This window comes from Periophthalmus magnuspinnatus, chromosome 13, assembly GCF_009829125.3.
Source record: "Periophthalmus magnuspinnatus isolate fPerMag1 chromosome 13, fPerMag1.2.pri, whole genome shotgun sequence".
NCBI classification, from domain to species: domain Eukaryota; kingdom Metazoa; phylum Chordata; class Actinopteri; order Gobiiformes; family Gobiidae; genus Periophthalmus; species Periophthalmus magnuspinnatus.
Window position 1 is genome coordinate 10,055,332 of NC_047138.1, and position 20,828 is coordinate 10,076,159.

General features: G+C 39.8%; 2 protein-coding genes across 4 annotated transcripts; both read right to left on the reverse strand.

Annotated features, from left to right (window-relative positions):
- Positions 1-236: 236 nt before the first annotated feature.
- On the reverse strand, positions 237-8,155 carry scn3b (sodium channel, voltage-gated, type III, beta). 3 transcript variants are annotated; one of them, XM_033976415.2, is made up of 6 exons: positions 7,436-8,155; positions 6,688-6,854; positions 6,383-6,611; positions 3,795-3,933; positions 1,726-1,794; positions 237-1,009 (listed from the first exon to the last, which is right to left on the reverse strand). In XM_033976415.2, the coding sequence occupies exons 1-5, from the start codon at positions 7,476-7,478 to the stop codon at positions 1,731-1,733; spliced, it is 642 nt and encodes a 213-aa protein (XP_033832306.1). In that variant the 5' UTR covers positions 7,479-8,155; the 3' UTR covers positions 237-1,009; positions 1,726-1,730. The 3 variants fall into 3 exon arrangements, with proteins under 3 accessions (XP_033832306.1, XP_033832307.1, XP_055082120.1); XM_033976416.2 differs by lacking the exon at positions 1,726-1,794; XM_055226145.1 differs by having other exon boundaries at positions 237-1,794.
- A 1,845-nt stretch (positions 8,156-10,000) lies between these two features.
- Positions 10,001-19,787, reverse strand: LOC117380784 (uncharacterized). The gene is made up of 31 exons (XM_055226191.1): positions 19,776-19,787; positions 19,299-19,467; positions 19,088-19,196; positions 18,583-18,713; positions 18,356-18,481; positions 18,053-18,232; positions 17,690-17,914; positions 17,470-17,596; positions 17,146-17,345; positions 16,848-17,060; positions 16,625-16,770; positions 16,147-16,274; positions 15,864-16,008; positions 15,492-15,624; positions 15,274-15,429; positions 15,073-15,199; positions 14,794-15,005; positions 14,562-14,724; positions 14,397-14,482; positions 13,790-13,950; positions 13,593-13,707; positions 13,360-13,520; positions 13,242-13,287; positions 13,035-13,178; positions 12,648-12,968; positions 12,428-12,522; positions 12,237-12,343; positions 12,068-12,147; positions 11,795-11,829; positions 11,208-11,333; positions 10,001-10,504 (listed from the first exon to the last, which is right to left on the reverse strand). The coding sequence occupies exons 1-31, from the start codon at positions 19,785-19,787 to the stop codon at positions 10,067-10,069; spliced, it is 4,617 nt and encodes a 1,538-aa protein (XP_055082166.1). The 3' UTR covers positions 10,001-10,066.
- Between the last annotated feature and the right edge of the window lie 1,041 nt (positions 19,788-20,828).

Here is a 20,828-nt window from a genome sequence, read left to right on the forward strand (position 1 = left end):
TTATTCAAAGTTGGGTTTTAAGTATAAGCTTTTAGAAACAAGACTTTCCTGTACCGGCTATTTGTTAAACTGGCCAGGCACTTCACTGTTTCCTTGTTTTGTCGATAACGCACCACAGCACACCATTGATATCAATCCATCTTGAGCTCGATAGTGTATTTTTATTCTGGCAACATCCGAAAGTGGTCTTGGCTTCTCGGAGGATTGCGTTTCTAGTGAAGACAGGAAACATTACGTGGAATGCACTTTGTTTAATAGGTTTATACAAGCTCACTCACACAGGATACAGCGATAAACAATAACAGGATCCGTTTCTACAGTGGAAACCATAAACAGTGGTAGGCACATATTTAGAAGTAGCAAAAGCTTCAGGAAAGTCATAAGACAAATACACTGATTGTCATCATGGTATTTAGTTTTAAGGTAACACTGTGTACAAGTTTAATTGATGGAGAAATGCACATCCATACAGTAAAAAGCTATCTAATTCATTATTCTTACAAAGACGTATAAAAAGAAAAAAAATTACCAAAAATAACACATATAAAATGTAAGATTATATAAAGGAGCAACAGTCAAGTACGAGAGCCTTGACTGCACTACACAGCTGACCTCGGATCATTTCCATTATGATATTCATCACGTTGTACTTATTGAGGCACGCTAAGGAAATGTACTAAGCACTAGCGGATCAGAAAAGTTAACTTGGCTCGAGCTATTCTGATATGAAATGCATTACAATGACAGTTCTCCCCCTTAAGCTGGAGGTATTGGACAAAGCACTTGATTTCAAATTCTTGGCATGAAGGTAAAATATAAAGGATGAGAAGGAGACGAAATGGAGTACTTGGACATGTCTGACTGGCTCTTCACAAGACGGGCGCACACAGGGGAGGATGGCTTGCAGGGCTCAACCACTCAGAGTGGAAATGAAAGCCTTGCTGGGGTGATGATAAGGACACGTGAACTCTGACTTTCAAGTCACATCAGCGCTCCCATTGGTCAGTACCTATGCAAGAAGAGATCAGGTAAATAATATTTGAAAGTGCATGTATGCTGTTACCATGATAGTAAAAACTATGTTGGCATTCATATATCACTAATTGTTAATTCATGTATTTAGCAAGGTGTAAAACAATAATCAAATCTTACAAGCATAGACTGAAATATATCAGTTGTAAAATAGAACAATGGATCTCTGTTTTTGCTGTTTAAATCAACAGGTGCACATCAAATATTGTTGTAAAATATTGTGGAAAGTGACAGCATGACATGATTTTCCTGGAAATGTGTATGAAGGTCCTGAGACAACATGCAGAGGTGTATGGGGTGGCCATGGCATATATCTATGAGGAATTCTCACTGACATACTGATATCACTTCCTGGTTACAATGGGGCAAACAAAGCATTTTCTGATGATGAAAGCTGTATCTGTAACTAATAGCTCATAATAGGCCAGCAGCAAGACAGAGAAGCCTTATTGGCCATAATCACCAATCCAATATACATACTCTTTTCCCTTACATGTCTGAAATATGCTGCACAGTTAATGAATATGTATTTTATGGAGGCTTGGCAGACGGCTTCATGAAGGTCTTTGCAGGACATGAAAGGGGACATAAGGATGTAAAATAACAATGGTACAAGTATCTACAAAGCGGCTGAAGGGAAAGTGGGTGAACTTTACTCATGGGATAGTAATGGGAGAGACTGAAATCAAATACCAGGTTTACTCTGTAACAGGAGCGGCTGTAGTGTCTTTCTGCTCAGACGGAATGGCTAGGTAGTTTGTCCTGAGAAGAAACAGAGGAATGGCTAAGAGCCATTTGGAGGTGCCCTCTACCACTCACCACAAGCGGTTTACTTCTAATGAATGACTGCATGTGACCTTTGTGAAAATTGTTTATCTGTGATTTATGGGGTCTCTATGTACAGCTCCAAAGAGGATGAATATAAAACCCTCAGACTAATGTGACTGGAGGGGAGTGACAGGCTACCCATCAAACTGACAGCTTTATACTGTGTTTAATAGCAAATGTCATATTTTAAAAAGCCACCATACCTGAATTATAACCTACAAGTTTCAAAAGATGTATATTTGCATAAATGTAAGGCTCTGTCAGCAGCATTTAAGCTCAATTCTGCTACGTGTCTGTCTCCATGGAGTTGTTTTTGCTTTGCTTGGAATGCTTCACAGTTTGACATTAAATTGATCTGTAGATATGGAGACAAGCAGGTGACTCCACCCGGCCAACTAACAGGTCAGATCTTTTTCCAGGTATTATTTTTGATCAGTAAAACACATACAATTGAATAAATGCACGACAGGCACACGTAATGCCATGCTGTGGAGCATTTTAGGCAAATCAATAACAAGCAAGTAGGGGACTCACAGAAAAGTGTTTTTTTCTTGCTTTTGAACAACATACAATTCTTGATATCCATTCCACAAATGCCTCTCATCTTGATATCTAATTGGATTCCACTCACTGTGCTGATCACGTGAATGAAAGCATTGTTAATAATGGATTAAGTTAATAATAGGCCTGGTGGTTGCAACAAGCCATTACCTCTTTCAGAGTCAGTGACAAAATACAAAGGGAGTCTTTTGGTCCACATGGGATCACCTGATGTTTAAGTTAATGTGCAGTCTTAAATAGATCAATAATCATTACGTTAGCACTGTTCACAGAATGGGCTGAATAGAGCCACGAATATGGTACTTAATAGTCTAGCGTCACGTTGATTTACAGTTTTAATTATCCACCAATTGTAGCTGTTTATTTTCTACAATCACAGGTAATCTGCACCTGAATGCATGTCAACTAATGATTTATTTAATCTCTTAGTGTTTCAAAACATAATAAATGATTATAACTTTGTAACTTTTATTTTGGATTTTAGTTTACAAGAGCAATGAACATGGGTAGTGAGCTATTTGTTTTTAAGGTTTACTTAACATTTGCCTCATTTTCAAGTCTAAATGTCACACGTATCTACTAAAATACAAAACATTACAAAACAAAGTTACGAATGCAGACGGTTACTACACACACGGTACATTTGCCTGGCCTCATTGCATTGAGTAATTACTGGAAATTGCACTTTCTTTTCAGCTACAGCTTGTTTTCTATAATTACCTGGGATAAGCTGCCCATTTACAATGTGTCAAATTGGATTGACTAGAATAGTAAATTATGTTATAATCACTCGCGTGGAAGCTGACAGTTCTGGTCTATTTGGGTCTTTCATTAACAGCTAAAGCCCTAAAAACTGGGTCGGTCTAGGTCTATGGAGCATGGGTGTAGAACGCAGTCAGCAGTGTTCAGAATTATTCAGGGCTGTCTCCCATTTTAAGTGAAAAGACAGATTACTGTTGCAGAGGGTTACCAAACCACACAGTGTAAACTCAATTACCTCTGTGTCGGTTTGTCTACTTTCCTGTTTGACTTCTTTCATTTCTGTCACTCTCTCTCTCTGCCTGCTGAGTCTATTTCTAACTTACTTTTAAATAATACAGTACAGTGCTAAAGTGTGAGCGGTGTGAGAAAAATGCTGCTAATTTGGAATGCTTTAAATACACGCACTGTTCATCCTGAAATGGAAAAAAAAGCATTTACACTTTTTGGTATTACATTTGGTCCTGCTGTTATTTCCCCCTAGCTGTAAATCATGTTAAAGTTACCAAAGAAAGATGCGTATCAAAACAAGTTGGGAAGCAATAACTTTCTCTGTGGCTTATCTGCAGTGTGGCTGTCAGTGAGTTAGTGCATTTATCTGGTGCAATACTCACGCTGTGTCCTGTGCCTGCTCATCGGACTTGGAAATCTTCCGGTAACAATACACCATCTCCACTAGCAGCCAGAAGGTCAGAAACACCAGCAGCACATACATCATGATCTCTGAATAGAGGGCAGTGGGGTCTTCACTGGCTGTCGGGCACATACAACACAACAGCAGGAAAACATTTATTATTTAGTGCACATCTTTGCCATCGTCACTCCGTAGAGTAGAACCGTGAAGAAATTATTTATTCAAAAGTTTAGGACTTAGCCTGAGCATGTGCTGACTCACGGCTATTAATTTTGTAATAACTCTGCGGTTGAACATTTCGATACACCTTGGCAAATGTATTCTTTCACATTTTTATTTATAGTGAAACATATGTTCTTTTGCGCATGGCCTTCCTATGTCACTAGCACTGTTTCTCTGTCCATAAATTCATGTTCAGTCAGTGTTCCATTTTCATTGCCTCCAAATCATGGTGATTAGTGATGAACAAGGAATAAACTACTTCTAGCCATTTGGTGTTTACTGGCTCTGAGTCATTTAGAGGCTTAACGAGCATCTGTGTGCAAGCTATAGGTCCAATTGGATTCAAATCCACAGAGTTATTTCATCAGCCACTATGTTGTAGAATGAACTGAAGTAACCCAAGTGTCGGGCATGGGGCTGGGGTTCTAATGCAGTATGAGGCGCGGAGACATGATCCTCAAGACATTGTGATAGTACTATGTTTTTATATGTTGTATTGTGATTTTAATGTCTTTTTTTATTCTGTAAAGCACTTTGAATTACCTTGTGTACAAATTGTGCCTTGCCTACTGTCCATTCGAGTTGGCTATTCTTCTGTTTTCATGCCTCTGATGACATAGACCATGATAAGAAACACTGAGCTGGCAGTAAGTGACCTTTGTACAGCACAGTTTTGCTATTTCTCTATCAGCTTAAATCCGTACAACTAAAAACCTACCATATTGTAAGGACACTTCCAGAGCACAACCCCATTCGGTTTTTATATCCCCACATAATCATATTCTATAGTGACTTGCTTAGAGGAAAGCTTTGACAATGTAGCACTTTATAGAGTCTATAAACTTAAGAGCATCAAACCAAGCACACTCTGTTCTTGAAGAAATGGAGGACAGATCGGGATTCATATCATTGCAATACGGCCATTTGGTTAAGTTCCCATCCCTCTCAAGGACAAACTGTAGTTACATCGACCAAGAATTTAAACAGTGAGGTTTTGCCAAGGTGTATGCATCATTACATTTTTAGAACTTTTACAAACTCTCAAATCACACTCAAATAATAAGAAATGTATTTTACATATGTCATGTTTGCAAGTGAATATGCAAAAGTGATTCATTCTAAGCAATTACGACTAATATGATGATAGTTTAAAAGGGTTGCAGATATAAATGAATATGTGAAGTGGTTGCCAGGGCTTTGAGTGGTAAAAACAGTCATGTGAACATCCTCAACATGTAATAGAACAATGCAAAATAATATAATGAATTTGACATCATGAGCCACTGTGAACCACTGTTTGAGTATGTATGTACCAAATCCCAGAAAGCCTTCCATGCACGTGATTCTTTACAATCTGCATCTGACTATTTGTGTAATCCAATCTCGTAGAAGCATATACAAATGTATAATGAACTTCCTATAAAGGTCATTATTGCAACATGATACTCAACTATACGCTACAATGCATCGAAGGCTTTCTGAAATGTGATGCCACTGTTATGTTGGAGTTAATTTTCAGAAAACAAAATGATTAAGTCTTGATCACACCTTGCATTATAATTGGTTTCCGCATTACACCACAAGAGGTCTGTACCATCTCGATCCCTATAATGAGTTCTAGCACATGCATACAGGCTATCTTCAAATATACATGATACTGTATATTCGATCCAAGTGGAACTAAAGACATTCAGCAAGACAAGCGTACAGGAAGCAGAATACATTACCCCATTATAATAGATAGCAAAGTGGATGCTTTTGAATTAAGCCCTCACTGACAACAGAAGAAAGCATAGCTGGACAATAGAAGCAAACAAACAAAAACAACATTATTCTTGTTCAGTACAGACAATAAAGGGGAGGAAAGAAGTGTTGTTATTAGAGCTACACTGCCTGCCCACTCGTTTGGTGAAGCCAGCAGCCAGTTAGAAACACATTAAATAGCAAAATAACAGTTTAAAAACAGTAGGGGGAAAGAACATTGGGTACACACAAGTCGCAGGGATTTACATTGTAAATGATTATGCCTGAGCAGAGCCTCTCCTCCATTCCACAACGTGAGTAGCTGAACCTAATCATATTTAGCATAACATCTGGGCCATTCCGTCAAACACATGATGCATTATTACACTCCCTACTAAAGCCGCATGATAAGTTATACTGTGCTAAATCTGTGCTGCTGCTACGGTCTATGATGGATTTGGAGAGTGCCTCTTCTAAAATTAGTCAGTTCAGATGAGGATATAGAAGAAAACAAACTGCTCCTGTATGTGCTATAAGGTAAACTGCTACAACTGCAACTACATTCTTTTATGGCTGAATTCAAAAAAAGAAAAAGAAATGTACCTTTCTCTATCACCGTTAGGGAGATGTTTATAATGTTTAAGGCAGTGGGAGTGAAGTAGTCGAACTGAAACTCCCGGCGGACTCTGCACTGGTAAAATCCACTGTCAGTAAATGACACATTTTGGATCCGAATGGACAAATCTTGCAAGTCCTGACTCCCATTCCACACCAGGCGCCCTTTAAAGGGACTCTCCAGGTCTTTGGAGGCCTTAACAGGATATGTGAAAATCTGTTAAAGACAGATAAATAAATAGTTTAATGTGCATAATCAAAGTAATAGTGTGTTGCTGTTAAGAGTCACTTACAAGAATTCTGCTCCAGGTCTCATTGGGCATGTAGTACCAGTCCACAGTGGTTATGGCTTTGACCTCTTCTCTCTTCATACAGTCAATGCAGGTCAATCTCATGGACTGGCCCAAGACTGCCTCTGTATCTGATGGGACATCCACACACACTTGATGGCTCAGATGCACTGCAATTGGAAAGAGGTGAAGGTTACGGAGGTTTATGCAACTGTAAAAATTCAATTTAATAAAAACTGCTACAGATAATCATTATTACCTGAGTGTACACTGCGTTGTTAGATATTATTTTGTTAAGAATATATGAGATGCAAACAGCTTACAGATGAGCAATGGATTCACTAAAAGCCTCATCCAGATATCAATACATGCCCACTAGTCCATTAGACAGCAAGAGTATTAAGTGCATGTGGGATAGAAGTACTATAATGTGGGAGGCAGACGGCAAAACATTGCGTGAAGCCGGGAAGAATAAATACAAATATTTATGTGCATTTCAGAAGATACAAGGGAGGGGAATTGTTGATGTCTTTGTATGGGACCGCTGCACTCTTATGTAACCCGCAGGCCCCTGGGCAGTTACAGTGGCACTGACTTCAGCTTATGCTTTTTTCATTGACCCGTGGAAAGAGTGCAAAGGAAGATGGGAAACTAATGTTATGTAATGATTTTTAAGAGGTGATCTGTACCTACAACGCAGACACTCTACTAAAACAGGCTTTTATTGTACATATTTAAACATTGTACTTACCAAAATAAAGCATAAATGTGATAGTGTGCAGATGGGTGAGCATATTCAGCCCTTTGTGGAGCTGTTGGTATTTGCTCTTAGCTGTTTCAAGGCTAATTAGTCCAGTTGTCTCTTTTTAACTCAAATCCAGATGGGGGGGGATTTGGAAACGATTTCAGCACCACGGACAGCGCCGCTCTTCGGTGGACACGTGCGCAACTAACTTTACCAAAAAAATAGTAGGAAAAAAAAAATCTGGGGTGGTTATCAGAAACTCTCCACAAGCATCAACAACTTTATGAGGTAATCTGCGCATACCAGACTTCCGGAAAGCCCCCTGTCGCCATTCAGGAACAATCTACTTAAACAACATTACCTCATTCGCGGGGAAAATGGCTCACAATTCGTGGATCAGTCTAGCGCACGTTCTATTGTAGCTCTCCTTTGACTCAAACGTAGTTAAACCGACACATCCACAAGCAAAAAAGGCGAAAGACCTGTGGATTCACGAAAGCAAATTGAAACTGCAGCCAAATCTCAAGTGTTGTCCACTCACGAAGAGCGCGCAGCTTCCTCTCGCTCCTCAGAAAATACGACTATCGATTGTCAGGCGTCTGTTTCTCTCCATTAACAAAGACTGATGACATTTCCCGGCCGCGCTTCACTGCCTTTGTTTTTCAGCTTACACTTGGCCCTGGCAAAAATAAACGAGGCTTTGGTACGCATGCGTGAGTCACTCCCTTCCACACGAGTGCATGGCGAGTCAGACATGGATGAGTGGGTCTAACAAACTTATTCCGAAAACCAGTGATGTAGGGTATTTAGGCTACAGTCTTCTATGGTCTATATAAATGCACACTGGCTATCCCAATGTGAAAGATATAAAGATCCCACTCCTACATAATTATAATATTATTCATTTCTATTTACTGCTTCATGCTTAACAAGGACTACAGTTCAATTCAATCATATTTAAATTCACATATTAAGTTTTTGTCTATTTTAAGAAGTGGAATGGCATAGAAATCTGTCAATATATAGGGCATATGCTGTTCAGAAAATCTTAAGGGTGACAGTGGGGAAAGGAGAGTGAGAGATTGAAGCACCTTTGGACCTTCCGGAGCATCAAATGTAGGGATTTAGAGCGAGACCTCTTCAAGTTGGCCTTAAGAGAAAAAGACCCAGCTAACTCTTTCCTTTGCTCTCAGCATCAACAGAAGTCTTCCGTCAGAAACAGACTAAATATGGCAGGTCTGGTCGAACCACTTCCTGCAGATAAGGAAACCATAGCAACAGTAATGCACTGCCATGGCGACTGAGAGGCCTGCTCAGTGACAACCTGCTCTGTGCAAGACAACGAGATGCTGCAGCCCTGCTCACTCTGTGTAAAGTGCACAGTGTGGACCTGAGAGGAACAATCGATGCTTTTACATGAAATGAAAATCTGAATAATCAGCTGTAAAATTTAATAAGGCTTTTCATAAAAATAACACATTAGCTGTAAACAAGAAAAAGATAAACCCAATAAATCATAAATCATGGAAAAGTTGTATTTTCATGTGTGTTCTAGGCCCTCGAGGTTATACTGTATGGAGCAGATTTCAAAGGATTTGGAAGGATTTCAAGATTATGCCATGATTACTGCCGACTGGTTGCAATGGATAAAACTGAGATGCCAATCTCATGTGCAACTTGCTTTGCAACCCTCTTTACAGTAGAACTATATAAGCTGCTGTATATATCTCACTAAGCACAGAAAAATAATGCTGCACTACACACTGTTAACATGTGGTAGTGAATGAGAAGGAAATCAAATAAATGGCAAGTCCCTAATGTATGTAAAATACAGTTTTGTATCTACTCAGATGGTGTGTGTGTGTTTTTGTACAGTTGCTAAACTAAAAGCACAGGCTTCTGAACATGGTGGCATGAGGCCCACACTGAGAGAGACACTTGCCAGATCAGTGTTGGAGAGCAGCTAATCTAATTGATAAGGAACATAATCTCCAGAGCCACTGAACCACACCTCACTCTTTACAAATATACCACACAAACACACAGGCCATGGCAGATGCAACTCTGGGACCTGGCACAGAACTGGGAGCTAACACTGATAGCAAGTGAAGACTTGTTCCATCTGACCTTCTGGATTGGCCCTCAGCCACCTGTAGGAATACTCACTTTCTATTCTGAGACACAGAAGCCAATGTACCACATAAGCCATCACAGCAAAGGAAAACAAGAAGAAGTTTTATTTATTTCTAAACAGGTCTTTTTAAATCCAATACAACACTGCACAGGTCAACAATAATTATAACAGCTGGAACAGAGGCAACTGAATTATTCATGAAGAGAAGCAGGTCATCACCTTATTAAACAACATTGTGTTCATTCAGACTGAGCACTGACTCTGACCAGCAGGAACAGAGGAACACAGAACACTGAGAAAGGATTAATATGAGCAAGTTAAAATAACTTCTAGACTGAAAGCCAAAAGTTTAGGGAAGATGGAGTCACGCATTATTAAGGATTGAATAAGGGGTTTTAATTGAAAAGTTTGCTGCTATTTTGGGTCACCTGCAAGCACTTAGAGCTCCCATTCCCTCAATAATAATTCACAATCACAAAAGCGAAGATAGTGGGCCAGGCTGTTTATGTAGCTTGGAGCTGACTCTGAGAATGTTGAGCCTCCAGTAATGTATGTGGGTATGAGGTCTGGTTATCCAGTTGCTGTTTGGTAATGTGACTCTCATATTTGAAGATACCATGATCTGTTCTTTCTGCTGCTTGTGCTGCTGGCTGCCAGTGGCTGTGGTTGGCTTCAGTGCTGTTCTGCCTCTGGGCATGAGAAGCATTGTGAGGGCCCATGCCAGGAGAGACCTGGCTCTGCTCTGGATGAGTGCTGCTGCTGTCTGTTTGAATAAGGCTCCTCGTCCCAGCTTGTGAATTGCTGTCATGCTGCTGGCTGCGTCTGATGTGCTCTAATGTGATTTGGAGCTCATTTAGGCGCTGGGATAGATAGCGTCTCTTCAGTTCCACCAGGATTGTTCCATTACGACTTAGGCTTGGGACGGATGATGGTGACGCACTCTGAAAGAGGTGATTGTGGATGGCATATGATCTCAGAGAAACATTATTTATGAGTCGGGATGCAATGATACAATACTGGTATCGTATCATTGCATGGCATATCAGTGCTGAAAAATTAGATTGGGTATCAGTTCTGTGATATCAATTAATCTGACATCTTAAGCCTTTAACTGGATTTATTTACAGACTTTGGCCTAGAACATGTCATAATGTTTAAACTTGTATTCATACAAAGCTGTTCAACAGTAATTTGAAGGATAATGATCCCTTGTGTAATGAGTTAAGGAAATAAGTGCACTACACTGGTATCAGTTAAAATCGGGTATTGACAGAGCATCAATATCGGTATTGAAAACACTGGATTAAGCATCCCTATTAAAGGGTGCATGGAAATACATTCTATACAGAGATGTAGATGCAGGTATGTGCTCCATCCATGTATACTGATATCATTCACTTTTCTGTTATATTAAGACTAAGGCTGTCAAAATAATCAGCTTAAAAGACATAATTACAAACACTTCAAAATAATTTAGAACCAATTATCCAAATAAATGTATTTAGTGTCATTTATGTGCATATAATATGATGGTTTGTGAATATGATCTTTCTGCAGCATGCCGAAACAGTTTCACAATTACAGTCGTTTAACTAGGCCTGTGGTCTTATGAAAAATACAATTATGTTTTAGTGACATGATTACCCTGGAGCAGCTTCCAGTACTGCTCTCTCCAGCATCTCTCCTCACTTGTGCTCTGTTTTGTAACTGCATGCTCAGTTGTATGAAGGACTCATTCAGTCGGTCAATTTCTTCTTCTATACAGGATAACTAACAGAGAAAGAAAATCAAGGAAAGACTATGTAAGCTATAAGCACATTACTACTAGTTACTATAATAATTTTAACCCAGCTGGCTTCTCAATAGTAATCTCTGTAATTACAGGGCTTACCCACATGAAACAAAAACTGGCACAGAAATCAATACCATTTTAATAAACAAAATATTTTTTTCCACAATCCCCTCAGAAAGTGGTGCTATTATTCAATAATTAAAGATTTGATTTTTGTCCACTATAGGCCATAGGGCAAGTTGGTGGAGCCAATAATGATAACAGTCATGTGTGGATCATGAGCTAATTCTTCCAAAAACCTGTGAATCTCACCTAGAGTTATATAGGCTTATGTTCTCTATCTCAAATTATACCAAAATCCAATTCAAGAATGTGAATGCAATGTAATAACATATTTTAGATATAAAATACACAACGCCGTTCACTTGAACAGACATACCTGAACAGGACTCCCTTGTGCTGTTACGCATTTGACTGAAAGAAAATGGGCACAAATGAGATGTGACAAAGTAGTACATGAAAAGAAAATCCTACTTCTAAGGTTGGCAAGAAATGAATAGACTTAAAAGGTTTCTTCTAATGCCTTAATTCAAAGTTAGTGCAATTCCAAGTGAATTGTACTCATGTGTTTAAATAATTCACTTCATTATGATTCAACAGATACAGTTTGTAACTTTAAGGTAAAGACTTGTCTCTGAAATTACAGCCATACCTGTGTCCATGTCTTCAGTTGAACTCTGCTTGAGCTTTGAAATGAGCTGCTCAACTTTTAAATATCTGTATTTTTCAAGTCTTAAATTGGAAGACAGAGAGGATGTTACTGCATTGCATAATTCAAGTTGGAGTGGATACTTTGATGTAGCCTATTTATTTTCTCCTACCTGCTAGCTAATAGATGCTCGGTGAAGTGTGCTTCAGCAGGAACCCTGACGTTGAGAAACTCAGAAAGTAATGAGCCCTGTTGCTCCTCGGACATATCCAGTTTTGACTGAGAAAAACAGACATAGGAAACCTTGTCTAGCAATGCATACTAAACGAGGGCTAGGTGTTAAGCTTGAACACAAGTACACACCCTGGCGTTCCATTGGAAAGAAAGCTTGAACAGTTGAAGGCTTAGAACTGAAATTGCTTCATGGAGCACTTTCATAAACATCTGTGGTTTGGACCCTGTTCAAAGATATGTACTTATGAAATAGTTGAAATCAAAAGAGGCAAGATTACTGTAATATGCACTTTACCATGAACTTTCACTTGAGATATACTCTAGCCTCTATTACTAGCTTGCTTATTACCTGCAGCAATGTGGGCCATGGACTGGAGGAGAGTAGAGATGAAATATCCCACATGATGTAGCCTGTTCTCTGACAGGTATAAGATTTGATTTGTTGCATCAAAATAAAAATACTTTGTGCAGTGTGACATGGGTTTGGCTGAATTTAAAGATGTGGGGACAGACTTGGCCAGCAGAAGGAGCACAGGGGGGAACAAGGGGCAGGCTGATAGCAGTTGCATCACCTGGCAACCAAACAGGTAGATGGCTGAGTGCTGAGGTGAGAGGCTCTCCAGTGCAGTGGCAATGAGCTCACCATTTTCTGAACCAGTTTCTATTTCAGCTGTAAAAAATGACTTTAGTGTTAGTGTTCAAAAGTCACTGGTATTGTTTAAAACACACTTCTTACTTTCATCAGTCTCTGTGCTGAGGTCTGGTAGACAGCTTCCTTCAACAGTGAGATTCTGTAAAGACTGCTGAATGTCTTGAAGAGTTTGGAATAAAGGAGTAATGCTGACCAACTTGGACAAGTCATGGTCACTCAAACTAGGGACTGTTGAGAGATGGATTTCTTTAATGGTCATTGTGTAAAGGAAATAATAATAAAGGTTGTTACCTGGTTCACTTAAAGATCTGTCTTTGGCCAGTTGTTCTGATGAAAACTAGGCATAATTCATAAATGTTATTTATTTTATAGTATGACATTGGATATGGTGGAAGAAAACACTCTCTACCTGTGTATAGCAGACGTTGGCTTCACTATGCTGAGGCTCACACACTCCGTCATCTTGAGGGACTACATACTGATGGTGCCATGCCTCTCCAATGGTCATTCTGCATAAGAGAGCTTCAACAGACCTGAGGACAGCTCCAAGTAATACTGCAAATGCCTCATCTGGTAGTATAGTGATAAGATTAACATATGAATAACATTATAATGGACTTTCTGCTAATAAATAAACACTACCTTGAGTGTCTCTTTCTTCTGCTCTGCTATTCTTTGCTTTATCTTTTGCAGCATTGCAAATCAATAATTCTTTTAGAAGCAGGAGCTTTTTATTATCCATGCTCTCTAAAATGTTCTGGAACAGATCCACAATAACAGCTTTAGCCATGTCCATGACAAGAAACATTACAATGACCTGTTCTATGGTAAACTCTCACAATGAGTGTGTCTGCTTGTTGGCACATGTTTCTGTAGAACTCCTGTGCGTCTTTACGGTGTCGGGCCAGCTGTGACGCGATGTGGAGGTTCTGATCTTCGAGTTTGTCATACAATGTCTTTACATTGAACTCCTCAAGATCACAGCGACCTGAAACACTTCCTGCATCCAGTAGATATGAATGTCAGGACATGAGAAGCATAGATATTGAATTAAGTTCGCATGCAACAGCGTATTCCGGATAATTGTTTTTAACTACATGGTTTGGAATGTTTTATAAGCCAAATAGAAGAATGGAGAGAGTTACTGGCTTCACATAGCATCAACAGCTACAAGAGTGTGGTATGAGCTGTTATTTTCTTTATCATCAGTCAAATGGGAAATCTGCTATTAAATGATACATGTTCATGCATGATCCTCATAATCACCAGATTAACAGATATTTAGAGCAAGCTGCATGAATAATGCAACAGAGGTGTTCATATAACTCCTAATGTTGACATAAAACAAAATATATAAGATGCACAATATCTAAGCATGTCTCATGAAACTGTTTTAAAGAATAAAATAAATAATAATATATTTTCATCTATTGGTTTTCTCACTACCTTTTGAAATAGCAGGCTCCTCAGCCTCAGCCCCTTCTCCCACTCCTCGACTACCTAAAACTAAAGCCAGGCTTGGAGTAACTGGGCTGAAAGAGAAATTTTAGAAATATAGAGGGTCACACTAATTATATTATTTTATTATGTGAGTTCATATTCAGTGCTCACCTGTCTTTAGTACAATTGCACTCAATAGGACAAAAAGGTTCTCCAACATTCCTCCACTTTGGCCTGTTCTTCCAATGTGCAATGAGCTTTGACTTCCCAGGGCGCAAAACTAGCACTGTAGAGGTAAGAACCACAACCAGCGCAAGAAATACACTCAGGAACCCTGCATACAGGTAGAAGCAGTACAACTGATGTCAACTAAAACACGAGTCAATAGAAATAGAATACCCACCAGTGATAAGTTCCCAGTCGGGTAACAGGTTGAGCTGGTGCCGTTTGACAATCCCAAACTTGACCAACTGAGCTGGAGTCATTGGCTGAAAAACTGCAGCTCGTAGATTACACTCTGTTCCTTGGTCAGTGACCACCACGACCAGTGTCCACTCTGGGACAGCATTGTCCACAAAAACATACTTTCCAGGTTCAGAAAAGACATGTGCAAATCTGCAAAAGCAAGAAGAGATCAGTCACAACAAAGCTCATGCACTACAGTGTAGTGACAGTATCCCACCTTTTGGAATTAACGTTTGTCTGTCTCATGAGTATCTGCAGTTGTCTGAAGGCACCAAAGTCCCAGCTGGGGTTGCTGTTAAACAGGTGGTCTTTCTGATATACTGGGAAATGGCTTTGATGGCGATCTATAGAATGTTATTTTCTAATGTAATACAATATTGCTTCAGTGAATTTAAATAGTAACAAAAAAAGTGAGCACCACTGTGGTTGATGGTGAGCTGGAAAAGCAACATGTCACCAGACGAAATACAAGCAATGGGGTTATGAATACGAGGAAGTACTGCCCAATCACTTTTGTTTTCTCCTCTAGTATCTCTTCTGTTTCTGTGGTGAATGTTTAAAACGTCCATAGGTCCTGAGGGAAAAAAAAGATCAGGACCATTCCCTGTCAACACTAACTGTCATATAAATGATTACCTGTGAGGAAATGTTGAATAAGTTCAATTTCTTTAGGAATCCATCCAAACAGTCCCTCAGAGCTAAACTCTACTAAATGAATTTTTCCAATATTGTTTGCATGGATATCAGGTCCTAAAATATCTGTAACAGACTAGAGATAAACAAGACTCCTGTAAAAAGTGCTTGGCACAGCAGAGTTTATTACAGTTGGTGAGCAAATGTAATTTCTGAGTATATGCTTGTGGCTAAACACAGTATTAACTCCTGGTAGCTAATGGTTCAATGCATTAAGGCAGCATTATTCAGTAAACCTTAGAATCCAGTATTAATGTTGTTCTTTTCAGCCCTTCATATAGCTGATGTTAATTGTACTTGCTGACTTCACCTCACCCTGGCCCAGATCGAGCCTTTTCTCTCTTTGAGGCTGAGCAGGAGTTGTCCATCTGATGAGAGCTGAGCGGAGAGATGAGGCAGACGTGAGAGACAGGATGTGTTGCACAGCTCTTCAGCAGACACGTATCGCTCACACTGACAGCTGACCAGGCACCATCAACCAAGAAGAAAGTGAAGCACAAAGACTGCATTTCGTTTAAGCATCTCCATTCATGGTTTCCTTACTTCTTTACAGCACAGAAAAAATGATCATGGTAAAAATGTGAGGAGGAATATTTACATGCCCATCTCAACATCCAGAGTTCCTCCATGTGGCCCACAGGTTTTATTACAGGAGTGAAGAGCAGGAGATACACATGCTCTCGATGCTGCTATGCGTACTTCACCTTTTGCACATCGTCTGTTTACCTTAATACCAGGCAAATGTTATTTGTGATATGTTATATTATATATGTTATATATATTATTTGTTATATAAATATACTATATATAAAGCTTTTTTCACACAAGTTTGTGACAAACACAACCTATAAAACAGACAATGTTTTATTATTTCATTTAATGAAAATAATAAAACAGTATTTTTATTTTCATTTCATGGGAAATTGCTAACATCTGTGACATTGTGCCAAAGTTAGGAAATTTGTTGTAAGTAAAAAAGATTATGTTATGTTATAGTTTTGAAATAGTTTAGAGAGAGCACAGGTTAAAACACAATAGTAAAATGTATGTGAGAAAATGTGCTTAATGGCACTAACCTCAGGCTGACAATCAAAAACACTGTCAGACGATGAACTCTTGAGATCCTGCTCATCGTAATAAACAAATCCTGTTCTGCACAAACAGGAACCATCAGAAGGCTGGAAGGCCCGGTTCTTCCCAATACATGTACACAGGAAAGACCCTGAGACAGAGGAGATCGACAAAATCTATAGAAACAAATAAAAGTATTGGCTTGTGTTTTCAGTGACATTGTTTAACCTGGTGATGAGGTGGATGAACTGCCACAGGGAAAGCAGGCCTTCTGTCCTTCCAGGTGGTTGAAGGTGCCAGCTGGACAGGGATGACAGTCACTATTTTTCATAGCATGTGCGAGTTTACCAAAGGAGCCGGGAGGGCAGGCTTTTGGCTGAGATGACCCCACAGGACACACATATCCACTGGGGCAAGGGTGGGTCTTGTAGCTCTCAGTTCCTGGTAAGAATCAATCAATATTTAGGAGGAGACCACACGTTTTGAACTGCAGTGTGTAATTGTCCTTCTGTAGAATGCCAAGTACCTTGTGGACAGAAGTAACCTGGCGGGCATAGCAGGCAGACCAGACTGCTGGAGAGATACGGACGGTAGGTTCCCCCTGTACACAGAGTGCAGCAGTTGCTTTGAGAACCTCTCAGCCCACTGGTGTTGACAGGTTTGGAACCCCCCTCACATGATGTAAGAGCCGTGCTGTTGGCGGGGCAGTAGTAAGGAAATAAACAGCTGTGGGGCATATGTCAACAAGGTTATTTTTAAAACATTAACCAAGTCCCAAAGGAGGTCCTAAGCAATGGTTTACAGAATACATGCCAAATTTAGATCAAGCGGAGTAGCCCAATAGACTCACAGTTGTTTGGGGGTGTTATATGAATGAGATCCCACCGGGCAGAAATAACCAGGAGGGCAGAGTTGTGGCTCAGCAGTCTGAGCTTCACAGTATGATCCGGCTCGACAGAGCTTTTCCGCTACCGCACCTGGATTAACATTGGAAATTTATAGACACTATTCAGCTCATTTTCCAAAGCCACACAAAGGTAAAATCCTCTGTTATTTGGAACTAATCCTACCCGAGGGGCACTGGTAACCAGCTCTGCAGGGAATGCCTTCCACATTGGGGTGTCCTGTTGTGCGAGGATCTGGGCAAAAAGTGCCCCCTGCACAAAGTTCACATTGGCCAGGCGCAGCAGCTCCAGGAGTGGATCTTTTGGTTCCTGCTGGGCACAAGATAGGGGCTCCATACCCACTGCACCAGTAACCAGGTGGGCAGAGTTTTGTGGCGAAATCAGTAAGCCCTAGAAAAATGTAAAAGCACAAGCTACAACAAAATTAAGATGCATACAGTTTTTACACTTGTAGGAATCATTTGCATATGAACAGAAATGGACGGTACATATTTTGGATTGTTTTCAGAATGAGCTATGTTTGGAAACCTGTGCTGTTGCAGTGTGAACCAGCAGGGCAGGGAAGGCAGTCACCCTTGCTGCCTGCTCCAGGAGAGGTTCGATAGGTGTAGCGAGGACAAGGCCTGGGCCCTGTTCCTCCTTTAAAGTCGCTCCCAGGTAAGCCATCGCAGTAATGACCGGCAGGACAGGGGTGAAGAACAGGGTCTCCTAAAAAGAAATGACTTTGTTTCTACTATGATGTCTTCCACAATAAACAAGCTTACAGTGATAGTAGCATTTATGATAAGCTTAAAAATAATTTACAAAAAAGTGTAAAAACAAATGTCCTACCAGATTTACACCAATACTGAGGTGGGCATGGTAAGCAGTCGTGTTTGCTAGCACCCCCTGCAGTGCTCCGGATGGTGTTATCAGGACAAGATTTAGCTTCATCTGTGCCTTCTGGACAGTAATAACCTGAAAAAGTGAGAGTGTTTTAAAGCTAATTTTCTGAACATGACTTTAAAGTAGTAGTCACAGGTGGTAAAATGTGAGTAAGATGATAGTAGTGGTTATACCAGGTGGACATGCAGCTGCACACTGAATACCCCACTGACACTGGGTTAAGTTGGAATCTTGAGGTGTAAATTCTGCACTTCCAGAAAGACAAAGATAACCAGCCGCACACACACCTTGAATTCTACCAGCTCTGCCAAAAAAAAAAAAAAAAAAAAAATTTTATAATTTAACAATTATCAAAAAATACAGTAGGCAGAAATACAGATGTGCTACATTAAAGAATTGCTTGGGCAATTACATAATCATAATGTTTTCCACCTTCACCATCTGTTCATGCATTATACAAATGTTAATATGGTGCGAATTAGGCTGTTAAACCCTATTCTCGGAACGTGATATACCACTGCACTCTTATATGAAGTGAGAGTTCACACAGAAATACTACTGTTTGCCTCTGAGCATTTATCAGAACAATATGCTGAGCTTTAGAGGTTTTATGTGCCTTCTTCTTATAGGTCTGTTTATATCTGTGCTTTTCACCACTCACCTTGATCTGTTTCTTACCTGCAGAACTTCCCTGGGGGGCAGGGTAAACACTCCTGTTCCTCTTGGAGACCAGTTTGGTTTGAATATGTATAGGTCCCATTAGGGCAGGGCTGGGGAACCATAGTTCCTATAAGAAGACACAGGTGGGAAATAGTGAGTGAGTTAGATGTTTTAATTCTTCTCTGATCTCTTGTACTGTACAATCTTATAGACACAGATATTGGAGTACCTGCTGGACAGAATGAGTGTGGTGGACAGGGCCATGGGTCGCCCACAATAGCCTCTTCACAGTAGAAGCCAGGGCGACAGGGTATGCAGTTACCTGAACCAGGATTTGGCTGGTACTCTCCTGTGGGACAGGGCAGAGCCAAAGGAGAACCCTCCGGACAATAATGTCCCTATTATTAACATATGAATGTCAATTTTGAGTTTGACATACACTAATCATCAATAATAGGCAGTATGATTCTATGATAGAGAAGGTTGTTATATTAGAATGTTATTTGATTATATACACCTTTGGACAGAGAAAGGCAAATGGAGTAGTTGAAGAAAAATCAAAAGGGCAGTAAAAGCCAGTGGCGCAGGGGCCACTTGGGCTTGACAGCCCCTCACTGGAGCAGTAGTAACCGGCAGGACAAGCAGAGCAGCTCTCCATGGACATTCCTCCTGCAATAACACCAACAATACCCTATATCATGTCTACCCAGAACGCCATTCTTAAAATATATATTGTTTGTGTAGTAGTCTAATATACCTGTGGAGTTGCGTATGCTACCAAGAGGGCATGGGACTGGAGAAGAGCACCCAGCAGGACAATAGTGGCCAACAGGGCACAGCCCATTTAAAGTGTCTGAGATCTGCGGCGCTGACTCTGTGGCCCCACTTGCACAAAAGTAACCATCTAAACAAAGACCTGTATGAAGACAAAGATGAATTCACCATTAACTCAAATTTTGTACTCGAGTAAAAAAAAAAAAAAAAAAAAAAAAAAAAAAAAAAATATATATATATATATATATATATATATATATATATATATATATATATATATATATATATATATATATATATATATATATATATATATATATATATATATATATAAAATATATATATAAAAACCTGACCCACCTGTTGGCATGGAAGCTCCATATGAGTTGCAGTAGAACCCAGAGGGACATACAGTGCAGGCAGAGATGGAGTGTGCCCCTGTCTGGTTACTAAAAGTCCCCAAAGGGCAGGGCTCAGGATGGGATGTTCCAGGAGGACAGAAATGCCCTAAGATTAAATTGATAAAAGATATAAAGGTATAAAATGCTAATTCTTTAATGAGTGATACATAATGTCAGAAACATGACCCAGACAATTTTGTTGGATAATGTGTTGTGTAAAAAAAAGCCTAATAATGTAATGTAAAACTAACCTGCTGGACAGACAGTGGGCTCCTTGGTAGCAAAGGAGGAGCATACGGTCCCTTTAGGGCATACTAAACACTGTGCTGCTCCGAGGGCTGCACTGTAAGTACCAGGCTCACAGGGAAATTCCGTGACTGAGCCAAGAGGGCATCTATTACCCATGGGACATATGTAACCATGGTTCCCATCAGATGGAGTTGGGCTATAACTACCTCCAAGGCAAACATACCTATAGACACGAAAAAATAAACACAAAACACAAACACAAAACCTGCTACATTGAATATAATAAACTGAGATTTTGAAATACTAAACAGAACATTCTTTATTTTTAAAGTCTG

Bases quoted from the DNA above. Each gene is read 5' to 3' on its own strand.
- scn3b (XM_033976415.2), bottom strand. From the start codon at position 7,478: ATGCTCACCCATCTGCACACTATCACATTTATGCTTTATTTTG. The intron at 6,855-7,435 runs GTAAGTACAATG...TTCCAATTGCAG, and splicing joins CACATTTATGCTTTATTTTG to TGCATCTGAGCCATCAAGTG. The intron at 6,612-6,687 runs GTAAGTGACTCT...TGTCTTTAACAG, and splicing joins AGACCTGGAGCAGAATTCTT to ATTTTCACATATCCTGTTAA.
- LOC117380784 (XM_055226191.1), bottom strand. The intron at 18,482-18,582 runs GTATAACCACTA...TCACTTTTTCAG, and splicing joins TGCAGCTGCATGTCCACCTG to GTTATTACTGTCCAGAAGGC. The intron at 13,179-13,241 runs GTAACAACCTTT...ATCTCTCAACAG, and splicing joins CAGATCTTTAAGTGAACCAG to TCCCTAGTTTGAGTGACCAT.